The sequence below is a fragment of the Phyllobates terribilis genome, unplaced genomic scaffold (genome assembly GCF_046119375.1).
Source record: "Phyllobates terribilis strain yellow unplaced genomic scaffold, ASM4611937v1 Scaffold_1__5_contigs__length_1240528914, whole genome shotgun sequence".
Lineage (NCBI taxonomy): Eukaryota > Metazoa > Chordata > Amphibia > Anura > Dendrobatidae > Phyllobates > Phyllobates terribilis.
In genome coordinates this window covers 808,377,976-808,390,863 of record NW_027362761.1, presented here as the reverse complement: position 1 = coordinate 808,390,863, position 12,888 = coordinate 808,377,976, and the positions used below count along the sequence as shown (strand labels likewise).

General features: G+C 50.1%; 1 protein-coding gene across 1 annotated transcript in view; it reads right to left on the bottom strand.

The window, feature by feature from the left end:
• The window catches only part of CDS1 (CDP-diacylglycerol synthase 1), a 97,741-nt gene that overhangs the window by 20,497 nt on the left and 64,356 nt on the right, over window positions 1-12,888 (bottom strand). Inside the window, exon 7 of the mRNA XM_073637112.1 lies at window positions 11,732-11,814. Coding sequence (XP_073493213.1) covers window positions 11,732-11,814 — 83 coding nt within the window. The remainder of the gene's footprint in view (window positions 1-11,731; window positions 11,815-12,888) is intronic.

Genomic DNA, 12,888 nt, shown 5'->3' with positions numbered 1-12,888 from the left:
AACATGAGGCTAAAATTATATGTCAGTACCTACAAGGGATGATTACCTGCTAATATTTTTTTCTCAGGTCTTGCTGCTTGGCTGCTTTTTAGCTCCGCTCCATTGGATCAGAACTGTGGTCTGTGACTACCACTTAGCTACAGAACCTACAGGGAGTCAGATATTCTGAGACACACCCCCTATATGATCATTGGTTCAGGCTGCAGCTTCCTAAGCCCCTCCCCCAGTTCTGCTCCATTTGATTGGCTGCTGTATATTAAAACCAGTCCAACACAGGCTCACCAGGAAATCAATGTATAAGGGCCGGATTATCTGTTTGGTCAGGACAAATGCTAATAAAATACAGATTACTAATTCCCCAGTTTAAAAAAAAATAAGGTAAATGGCACATACATAATGAGGGAAATCCACATTAGCAAAAAAAAAAAAAAAAGAGAAAATGAAAGAATGTACAGTTTAAAAGAAATGTATTCACCAACGCTGACTATACCTTACAACTATAAAAATTGCCCTGAACAATTGTATATTTCAATATTGCAATTCTATTTAATTACAGTATTGCAAAGAATAATCTTTTAAAAATGCATATTCAAATACAATGCATATTTGGTTCCAGTTTTCTCCATGTGAACGATCAAACCATACAAAAATGTAAAAAAAAAAAAATCCCTTGAATAAGAATATAGTGAAACTTGCAGAGAAACAGCAAACACTTTATATAGTGTTATTATTTATATGTTTGTATATAGTGTTATTATTTAGTGTTATTATTTATATGTTTGTCCACGTAATTTCTGTATTTTCTGCTCTATGTTGTGCAATTATATTTTGGTAGATGTCTTGTACTTTTGTCACTTGATGGCAATTATCTGTTTATATTGCAGAATGTATCTCTCTATGTAATCTCTATTTCAATTTGTGGCCTTGAAGGCCTGAGTTCTATGCAATTATCCATTATATTTGGTAGGGTTTTATTTATGCCACTTATACATTTTTGCACCCAGTACTTTATGGCATTAATGTTATTACATTGCATTACCTGCTTTCTTATATAACATTGCTACATTACATTCACAATTGTAGCTCTATAGTCTGGGCTTTAAGCCAGAGCCGGTGTCAGCACCCGGGCAAGTGCCGGGCCCCTGAGCAGGCGGGGGGCCCACTCGCAGGTCGGACACCCCGCCGGGCTATGGGCGGAGGAGAGCGGTGCCAGCGCCTGCCCTTCTCCCCAGCTTGCTCAGGGCCCCGGCAGCCGTATACTTACCTCTCCCCGTGCCTCCGCAGATCCGCTGTCTTCCTGCTGTGCGCTCCCTGTGATGTCTTTCTACCGCGCCCTCCCCTGAGCCGTCACAGGCAGCGCAGAGCGGGATGACACCGGCGATGCTGGAGTCCAGACCTGAGCAGCGGCAGCAGGTGAGGAGGAGTGAGGTGAGTATTTGATTTTTTTAATGTATGGAGGTATGGGGCATTATAAAGAGGGGGGGTGACATCCTGCATGGGGCATTATAAAAAGGGAGGGGAGGGGAGAGGGGAGTGACATCCTGCATGGGGCATTGTAGCGCCGGCGTCCCTGCCCTCTGCTAGGCAGGGACGCTGTTCCCCTCACCTCTCTGCTCCGTGCCCGGCGTCCTCCTCCCGCTCTGCTGGCAGCGCGCGCTCCTTCCCGGCCACTGTGCTTAGGGCGCGCGCGCTCTCCCTCCCTCTTAAAGGGGCCGCGCGCGCCGCCCTAAGGAGTCCCCGGCCAATGGCCGGAGGACTTCACCATATATAAGGCACCTCCTCCAAAATGGAGGTGCCCGAGCAATGTTGTTGCACTGTTCACTACTCTGCTTCAGCCCTCAGGTCCCGTTGCCAGTTACCTGCCAGATACCTGCCAGCTTGCTGTCTTATTCCTGCCTGATATTCAGCTACCTGCCTGCTAGCCTGAGGTCCGACGGTCTGCATTACAACTCCTGTCAGTCTGTCTAAGGACCAGCTTGCCCGCTCACCTGGGAGCGCACATCAGCTACCTGCCTGCTTACCTGAGGTCCGACGGTCTGCCTTCCAACTCCTGTCAGTCTGTCTATGGACCAGCTTGCCCGCTCACCTGGGAGCGCACATCTGCTACCTGCCTGCTAGCCTACCTGGAGGCTCCGCCGTCACGTGCTGTGACCACCTGCCTGTCCAGTGACTCCTGCCCGCTCACCTGGGAGCGCTCATCTGCTGCCTGTCTGCTAGCCTACCTGGAGGCTCTGCCGTCACGTGCTGTGACCACCCACCTGTCCAGAGACTTCTGCCCGCTCACCTGGGAGCGCTCATCTGCCGCCTGTCTGTTGGTCTTCCTGGAGGCTCCGCCGTCACATGCTGTGACCACCCGTTTATCCAGAGACTCTCGCCTGCTCACCTGGGAGCTCACATCTACCATGAGCCGCCACAGGTCGTACCAACCCTTTACCCAGAGACTGCCCCGGTCACTTGCCGTGACCATCTGCCCATTCTTCCAGAGACTGTCCCGGTCACCTGCTGTGACTGCCTGCCTGGTCGCCACCCGCTCCCTTACAAGGACCGCCCCCTTGTATAGTAGCTCAGAGGTTCCGCCTCCCAGACCCGTTACAGTTTGCTCGGGCCATGGAACCCGGTGGCACCCAAGCTCCCTCGCTCTCGGACCTGTGTCATGAACTGTCCCGTCAGAGGTCCCAACAGGAGTCCATCCTGGGTCACCTGCGGAATGTCAATTCTCGCCTGGACACTCTGACTGCTCCGCCAGCAGCCTCCGCCAGTGCCATGACTCGCAATCCGGCAGCTCCGCTGCCCACTAATACCATGGTATCCTACCCCGGACCCCGGCTTTCTGCACCTCCTCGCTTCGGAGGCGACTCCGCCCAGGCTCGGGGCTTCATAAATCAGTGCACCCTGCACTTTGAACTCCTGTCCCACCAGTTTAACTCCGACCGGGCCAAAATTGCCTTCATCATGTCCCATCTCACCGGGGAGGCCCTGGCCTGGCTAAATCCTCTATGGGAGAGAGGAGACCCCCTGGTGTCCGACTTGCCTGCCTTTCTCACGGCTTTCCGGAAAGTCTTCGACGAACCCGGACGGAAGACCTCATCCGCATCATCACTGCTACGCCTCCGTCAGGGAAGTCTCACCGTGGGCCAATATGCCATACGGTTCCGTACCCTTGCCTCGGAGCTGGCCTGGGATAACGACGCTCTGGTATCCGTCTTCTGGGAGGGTCTGTCCGGCCGTATTAAAGATGAACTTGCCGGTCGGGACATTCCTACCACTCTCGATGACCTAATAACTCTTGCCACCCGGATTGACCTACGGTTCCAGGAGCGTGCCAAAGAGGTCACCCGTGAGAGGAGGTTTCCACGTCTAGCTCCTACTTTTCAGAAACCCGTCACTCCCTCCGTCTCTCCCCAGGTACACTCTCCTGAGCCTATGCAGGTCGACCAGACCAAGATGGTCAAAACCCGTCAGGACTCGCCGTGCCGAGGGGAGCTGCTTCTACTGTGGCAGTAAGGAGCACCGGATCCGTGCCTGCCCGGAGAGGTCGGGAAACGCCTGTGTCTAGGTTCGCTCAGAGAGGTCGACCTAGACAAGAATAAATCCTCTCCATCTCTGCTGCTGTCAGTCTCAATCGTCTGCGGGGAGAACCGTTATTTCGAACTAGCCCAACTTGACTCTGGAGCAGCCGGGAATCTTATTTCACAGTCCCTGGTAGAGAAATACCGCATCCCCACCAAACCTCTGGCTGTACCCTTGTCTGTTGCTGCCGTGGATGGGGGTCTCTTACCACGCCCCATCCAACTCATCACCGAATCCATTACTCTGCAGGTGGGAATGCTGCATTCTGAGAGTATCTCCTTTCATGTTCTGCCTGGACTCTCTCACGCCCTCTTGCTAGGTCTACCTTGGCTCCAGAGACATGCACCCGTGCTTGACTGGCAGACCGGAGAAGTCCTTCGCTGGGGACAGGACTGCCATAAGACCTGTCTGGTTCCCGTCCATCCCGTCCGTCCTTCTCCTACCCCAGCTAATCTACCTGGACTTCCGATTCCTTATTGGTCTTATGCTGATGTCTTTAATAAAAAGGAGGCAGAGACACTACCCCCTCATAGACCATACGACTGCCCTATCGACCTGTTACCCGGTACTACTCCTCCCCGTGGGCGTATTTATCCATTATCCGCTGCTGAGACCTGGTCGATGTCCGAATATATTGAGGAGAATCTGGCCAGGGGATTCATCCGGAAATCTACCTCCCCGGCGGGAGCAGGCTTCTTTTTCGTCAAAAAGAAGGACGGCTCTCTCCGTCCCTGTATAGACTATAGAGGCCTTAACCAGATCACGGTGAAGAATAAGTACCCCCTTCCGCTCATTCCGGAGTTATTTGATCGTCTGAGGGGGGCTAGAATCTTCACCAAACTGGACCTCCGTGGGGCGTACAACCTGGTTCGTATCCGTCAGGGGGATGAATGGAAGACGGCATTCAACACCCGGGACGGCCACTATGAATATCTGGTAATGCCCTTTGGTCTCTGTAACGCTCCTGCCGTCTTTCAAGAGTTGGTCAATGACATCTTCCGGGACCTTCTCTACTCCTGCATAGTGGTGTACCTGGACGACATCTTGGTCTTCTCTCCGGATCTCCAGACTCACCGGAGGGACGTTCGTCAGGTCCTGCTCAGGCTCAGGCAGAATCACTTCTTCGCTAAATACGAGAAGTGCCTCTTTGAGCAGACCTCGCTTCTGTTTTTGGGCTACATTATTTCTCAGACCGGCCTACGAATGGATCCAGAGAAACTGTCTGCCATCGAGAAATGGCCTCGACCGGAGGGGTTGAAGGCCATTCAGCGGTTCCTGGGCTTCGCCAACTACTACCGCCTCTTCATACCACACTTCTCTTCCCGGACAGCCCCAATTTCCGCGCTCACCCGTAAGGGTACTAATCCCAAAGAGTGGCCGCCCGAAGCAGAGGAGGCCTTTCTTTCCTTAAAACAGGCCTTCTCTTCCGCCCCGGTGCTGCATCGCCCGGACGGCAACAAGCAGTTCTTCCTGGAAGTTGACGCCTCCTCCTCTGGAGCCGGAGCGGTACTTACTCAAAAATCATCTTCCGGGAGGATGGTAACTTGCGGCTTCTTCTCTAAACTCTTCTCCTCCTCAGAGCGCAATTATTCCATAGGAGACCGAGAGTTATTGGCCATCAAACTGGCATTGGAGGAGTGGCGTTACCTGCTCGAGGGGGCTCTTCACCCGGTAATAATTTACACTGACCACAAGAACTTGGCTTACCTCCAGCATGCCCAGAGACTTAACCCGCGCCAAGCCCGGTGGTCCTTGTTTTTTGCTCGCTTTGATTTTGTTCTTCATTTTCGCCCGGCTGACAAAAACGTCAAGGCGGACGCCTTGTCTCGATCCTTTCTGGTGTCTGATCTCGAGGAAGATCCGAAACACATCATCGATCCCGCCAGAGTAATGCAGGTGGCTCCCGTGAGTCTAAATCGTCTCCCTCCCGGAAAGACGTTCGTATCAGTACCTGATCGGGAGAAGATCCTTCACTGGGGTCACTCGTCTAAACTGGCTGGCCACGCCGGTCAGAAAAAGACCCTCCAGCTTATTACCCGGCACTACTGGTGGCCTACCCTGCACAAGGACGTAATAGACTTTGTTTCTGCCTGTGTGTCCTGCGCCCGCAACAAGGTTCCGAGACATCTGCCAGCCGGTCGCCTCCTTCCGCTTTCTGTACCTGCTGCCCCCTGGCAGCATATAGCAATGGACTTTATAACTGACCTCCCTGTCTCTGCCGGTTGTACGGTCATTTGGGTGGTCGCTGACCGCTTCTCCAAGATGGCTCATTTCGTTCCCCTGCCAGGCCTCCCGTCTGCACCCGAGCTAGCTAAAGACTTTATTCGTCACATCTTTCGTCTTCATGGCCTGCCCCTCCACATCGTGTCGGATCGTGGGGTACAGTTCACCTCACGCTTCTGGAGAGCCACTTGTAAACTGCTAGACGTCACCCTGGACTTCTCTTCCGCTTACCACCCACAGTCCAATGGTCAAGTGGAGCGGATCAATCAGAACCTGACCAGTTACCTCCGGCACTTCGTTAATGCCCATCATTCAGACTGGGTGGATCTCCTACCATGGGCCGAGTTCTCTTATAACAATCACGAGAGCGAATCCTCCTCCAAATCCCCGTTTTTTGTAGTCTTCGGTCAGCATCCTCGGATTCCTTTTCCTGTCTCCACCTCTGTGGACAACCCGGCTGCGGAATCTCTCGTTAGCAAATTTTCCTCCATTTGGGAGAGTACCCGATCCGCACTCCTTCAGTCGTCCGAACGGATGAAAAGACACGCTGACAAAAAACGCCTGGATCCTCCACAATTTCGTCCTGGAGATAAAGTCTGGCTCTCGTCTAAATATGTTCGACTCAAGATACCTTCTTACAAGTTAGGGCCTCGGTTCATCGGTCCTCTGGAGGTCATCAGTCAGATCAACCCGGTGGCCTATAAATTGAAACTCCCGGCCAACTTACGGATCCCTAACTCCTTCCATGTATCTCTCCTCAAACCTGTGGTACTTAACTCTTTTTCCAAGTCTACAGGTACGCCTCCTGCTCCGGTTTCTGCTGAGGACGAGTTTGAGGTAGAGAACATTCTTGCCACCAAAAGGGTAAGAGGAAAGACCTTTTTTCTAGTAGATTGGAAGGGGTTTGGTCCTGAGGAGAGAACGTGGGAGCCCCGGGAGAACATCCATGCCCCTCTTATCCTTGCTAAATTTCTGTCTGGCCTAAAAAAGGGGGGGCCTAAAGGGGGGGGTACTGTAGCGCCGGCGTCCCTGCCCTCTGCTAGGCAGGGACGCTGTTCCCCTCACCTCTCTGCTCCGTGGCCGGCATCCTCCTCCCGCTCTGCTGGCAGCGCGCGCTCCTTCCCGGCCACTGTGCTTAGGGCGCGCGCGCTCTCCCTCCCTCTTAAAGGGGCCGCGCGCGCCGTCCTAAGGAGTCCCCGGCCAATGGCCGGAGGACTTCACCATATATAAGGCACCTCCTCCAAAATGGAGGTGCCCGAGCAATGTTGTTGCACTGTTCACTACTCTGCTTCAGCCCTCAGGTCCCGTTGCCAGTTACCTGCCAGATACCTGCCAGCTTGCTGTCTTATTCCTGCCTGATATTCTGCTACCTGCCTGCTAGCCTGAGGTCCGACGGTCTGCCTTACAACTCCTGTCAGTCTGTCTAAGGACCAGCTTGCCCGCTCACCTGGGAGCGCACATCTGCTACCTGCCTGCTAGCCTACCTGGAGGCTCCGCCGTCACGTGCTGTGACCACCTGCCTGTCCAATGACTCCTGCCCGCTCACCTGGGAGCGCTCATCTGCTGCCTGTCTGCTAGCCTACCTGGAGGCTCTGCCGTCACGTGCTGTGACCACCCGCCTGTCCAGAGACTTCTGCCCGCTCACCTGGGAGCGCTCATCTGCCGCCTGTCTGTTGGTCTTCCTGGAGGCTCCGCCGTCACATGCTGTGACCACCCGTTTATCCAGAGACTCTCGCCTGCTCACCTGGGAGCTCACGTCTACCATCAGCCGCCACAGGTCGTACCAACCCTTTACCCAGAGACTGCCCCGGTCACTTGCCGTGACCATCTGCCCGTTCTTCCAGAGACTGTCCCGGTCACCTGCTGTGACTGCCTGCCTGGTCGCCACCCGCTCCCTTACAAGGACCGCCCCCTTGTATAGTAGCTCAGAGGTTCCGCCTCCCAGACCCGTTACAGGCATTATATGGGGGGGGGGGGAAGTGATATCCTGCATGGGGCATTATATGAGGGGTGACATCCTGCATGGGGCATTATATGGGGGGGAAGGGACATCCTGCATGGGTCATTATATAGGGAGGGGGAGGGACATCCTGCATGGGTCATTATATAGGGGGGTGACATCCTGCATGGGGCATTATATGGGGGGGGCGACATCCTGCATGGGGCATTATATGGGGGGGCGACATCCTGCATGGGGCATTATATGGAGGGGGTGACATCCTGCATGGGGCATTATATGGAGGGGGTGACATCCTGCATGGGTCATTATATGGGGGGGGTGACATCCTGCATGGGTCATTATATGGGGGGGGTGACATCCTGCATGGGGCATTATATGGGGGGTGACATCCTGCATGGGGCATTATATGGGGGGGTGACATCCTGCATGGGTCATTATATGGAGGGGGTGACATCCTGCATGGGTCATTATATGGAGGGGGTGACATCCTGCATGGGTCATTATATGGAGGGGGTGACATCCTGCATGGGTCATTATATGGGGGGGGGGGGTGACATCCTGCATGGGTCATTATATGGGGGGGGGGTGACATCCTGCATGGGTCATTATATGGGGGGGGGTGACCTCCTGCATGGGTCATTATATGGGGGGGGTGACATCCTGCATGGGTCATTATATGGGGGGGGTGACATCCTGCATGGGTCATTATATGGGGGGTGACATCCTGCATGGGGCATTATATGGGGGGGGGTGTGACATCCTGCATGGGGCATTATATGGGGGGGGTGACATCCTGCATGGGGCATTATATGGGGGGGTGACATCCTGCATGGGGCATTATGTGGGAGGGGGAGGGGACCAGCCTGCATGGAGCATTGTGTGGGGGCCAGTATTCCGTATGGAGCGTTATATGAGGGCCAGTATCCCGTATGGAGTGTTATATGGGGGCCAGTATACCGTATGGAGTGTTATATGGGGGCCAGTATCCCGTATGAAGCGTTATATGGGGGCCAGTGTGCCGTATGGAGCGTTATATGGGGGCCAGTGTCCTGTATGGAGCGTTATATGGGGGCCAGTGTCCTGTATGGAGCGTTATATGGGGGCCAGTGTCCTGTATGGAGCGTTATATGGGGGCCAGTATTCCGTAGGGAGCGTTATATGGGGGCCAGTGTCCTGTATGGAGCGTTATATGGGGGCCAGTGTCCTGTATGGAGCGTTATATGGGGGCCAGTGTCCTGTATGGAGCGTTATATGGGGGCCAGTATTCCGTAGGGAGCGTTATATGGGGGCCAGTATTCCGTAGGGAGCGTTATATGGGGGCCAGTATTCCGTAGGGAGCGTTATATGGGGGCCAGTATTCCGTAGGGAGCGTTATATGGGGGCCAGTATTCCGTAGGGAGCGTTATATGGGGGCCAGTATTCCGTAGGGAGCGTTATATGGGGGCCAGTATTCCGTAGGGAGCGTTATATGGGGGCCAGTATTCCGTATGGAGCGTTATATGGGGGCCAGTATTTCGTATGGAGCGTTATATGGGGGCCAGTATTCTGTATGGAGCATTATATGGGGGCCAGTATTCTGTATGGAGCATTTTATGGTGGCTAGTATACTGTGTGGAGCGATTCGCCGGTTTCTGAACTATTGTGGAATTTACAATAGATATCACTCATGTAATGTAAGCCATAATCATCAACATTAACAGAAATAAACACTTGAAATAGATCACTCTGTTTGGAATGACTCTATATAATATATGAGTTTCACTTTTTGTATTTAAGAACTGAAATAAATTCACTTTTTGATGATATTCTAATTTAGTGAGATGCACCTGTATGTACTCAAAGGCTGCACATCATAGTGGTAATAATACAATAGCATACTCACAGACCATCCCCCGTTGTTATACTGTAACTAAGTGTGTATTTGTGTACTTGTAGGTAGTACTGATGTGATGATGCTACACTACAGATAGTATGTTTTTATGTTCTATTGTGATCATGTCATAATTTATAGTAATTGTATGATTGATTGTATGATTGTGATTCCACGCTGATCATACAATTACAATGTGTTTTTATAGGCAATTCTAGGTGCATTTCTAAACTGTGCTTTAGGCTGTGTGCCCACGTAGCGTTTTTCAAGTGTTTATGCTGCGGAATTTCCGCAGCGGAAACGCTTGTAAAACGCTAGGTAATCCGCACCCCATGGTCCCCAAGGGGATTCCGCATGTTCTATGCACATGCTGCGGATTTTTCCGCAGCGTTTATGCTGCGTACAAAAATCCGCAGCATGTCATTTAATTTTGCGGAAGCGCAGCGGAACTCCCGCCATTGACTTGCATTGAAACGCATAGAAACCGCGACTGTACATTTGTACAAGCGGCTTCTATGCGTCTCTGTGCGGATGGTACCCAGTTCTGGAGGAGAGAAGACTCTCATCCAGACCTGGGTACCATTGTACCTGTAAAAAAAGAATAAAATAACAAATAAAGTTTATACTCACCTTTCCGAAGGTTTTTCTCTGAATGCCGGCATCGCTTGAGGACCTGCGGTGACGTCACAGTCATGTGACCGCAGGCCCTTCACCGCTCTGTCTCGCGATATGCCGGCAGCCGGGAACCAGCCAAGAAGCAGCGCTGCAGCCACGCCGGGGCCTCGGGGGCGAGTATAGCTTTATTTGTTTTAATTTTTACGGTTCACACTGTATAAATCCATGCTGTTTGCATGGATTTATACAGTGTGACCTAGTTGTCAAGCACTTTCCAAGTGATGCTAAAATCGCCTGGAAAGCGCTTGTCAATCTGTATGCGGAAACGCATGTGGATCCACATGTATTCTGCAGGAAAAACACATGTACAATCTGCATGCGTTTTTTCTGCCAGGGAGATGCAGAAATGCTGCAGAAATTTTCTGCTTCATTTCTGCATCGTGGGCACATAGCCTTAGGTGGGATTCACAGGTCCACCATTTATGGTCGGAATAAGGACAGTGATTTCTGGATTGGCTGTGGGTCACAAAACACATGCACCCAATCCCTCGGAATTTTTAATATCTGGTACCTGCCAATGCTGAGATATCAGAAGTTTACTTAAAGGGGTATTCCCATCTCCAAGATCCTATCCCAATATGAAGTAGGTGTAATAATATTATTAGCAAATACCTCCAATTAGAAATGTAGTATAGTTCTTCTGATTCTCTATGTTGCTTTCCCAAGTCGCAAGGCAATGCATTAGCATAGGTATCCATGGTTATAACCACGTATATAGTAACGGTTAGTTAGCTAGTTAGTTCTTAGTGGTCGTAATCATGGATATCCAAGTTACTGCAATGCACTGCATGGGGTAAGCGACAGAGAATCTGAAGAACTATACTACATTTCTAATTGAAGGTATTTGCTAATATTATTATTACAACTATATATATATATATATATATATATATATATATATATATATATATATATATATATATATATATATATATATATATATATATATATATATATATATATATATATTGGGATAGGATCTTAGAGATGGAAATACCCCTTTAAATCTTATTAGTCTTTAAAAGTAAAGCCCAAACTGTAAGCCTATACATTAAAAGTGTCTCTTCGCCCTACCTTGGCAGAACTGCTGTAATGGCAGAAAGTAGCCTAAATATCCTGTTCTTAGCAATAAGCAGAATTTGTGCTTGCATTTGATATTTAGAGTGCTGCAAATAGCAAAGTCATAGAAAATACTTGTCCTTAAACTCGTTCTTATACACAAGAAATCTCATAGTGGAGTCGCTGAGTTGGGCAAGTTACATTACAGTTCTATAAGAAAGGTATATAATTAAGCAACTAAAGAGTAATTAAAGAAAATATCTGCAACCAAGTGAGAATCATCTGCAGGGGGCGCTATCAGCTGGATACAATAGGTCTAGGCAACGCTAAATGAACACAGCAAATATGGCACTCACACAGATGTCAGATCTTACCAGATAATCCCTTCAAAAAGATTTTGGATGATAAGATGAGACTGTGTGACAGTGATCAGCAAAGTGACATGAGTCCATCCAAACTGTTAATAGGGGAGACAACACAACAGTCAGCATATAGGACACAACTATGCAAGTAGCAAGGACTTTTTACACAGAAAAATTGACAAATGCAGGATTGGAGAGATGTCAATTACAGTAAGAACATAGTAAAAGATGGAGAAATACACTGCTCAGCATTCAGACTGCAACAGCTAGAAGGAAACATTATGGAAATCACAGGATGAATAGACATATTAATGATATGTAAATCATGAAAAAATGGAAACAAAAGTTCCAAAACATCTCAATTAATTCAGTATCGAGAATGAAGTACACGCCCTTAATGGCCTTGACAAGCTATCAATAAGATTATTAACTCTGGTCTGAGGAATGTTCTGCCACGCTGAGTGAACTTGGCCAAACAAATCATCAAGATCTGCTGCTGGCAGCTCCCTTTGCAATTACAAGCCAATGACGTTCCAGATGTGATCGATGGGAGACAAGTCAGGAGACACTGCAAGCCATGGGAAAACGTTTGGGCCACGCAGGCTTCTCACAGTAGCAAAAGCAACATGCTGCCCGGCATTACGTTGAAAAACATCTCCTGGTACACTTTGGAGAAATCTCCATATCACTGGTTTCATGATTGGTCCGTTCTGTACTGCCAATGAAATGTCACATACCAAGACACAGGCTGTGTGTTAGATGTCCAGCTGCAAATGTTCCATTGACTTCAAGCCACTGCTCTCAAAGACTATCATAGTGCAGAGCAAGATGCAATGAAGGCTGGAATGAAAGTCTAACCTATTCAGCGACAAGTCTTGCTTTTGTCTTGGACACAATGACAGCTGGAGATTTGCCTGGAGACCATGTGGGCAACGCCATGAAGAAGTCTTCAAGAGGGAATGTAAAAGTGTCCCAAGAGCCATTTTTCAATATAACACCAGGTCACATGATGCTCGTGCTACTGTGAGCAGTCTGCATGGCCTAAACATGCAACCCTGGCCTGCAGTATCTCTTGACTCGTCTCCCATCGAGCACATCTGAGACATCATTGATTGCCAATTGCAAAGGGAGCTGCCAGCAGTGGATCTTGATTATTTGTGTGGCTAAGT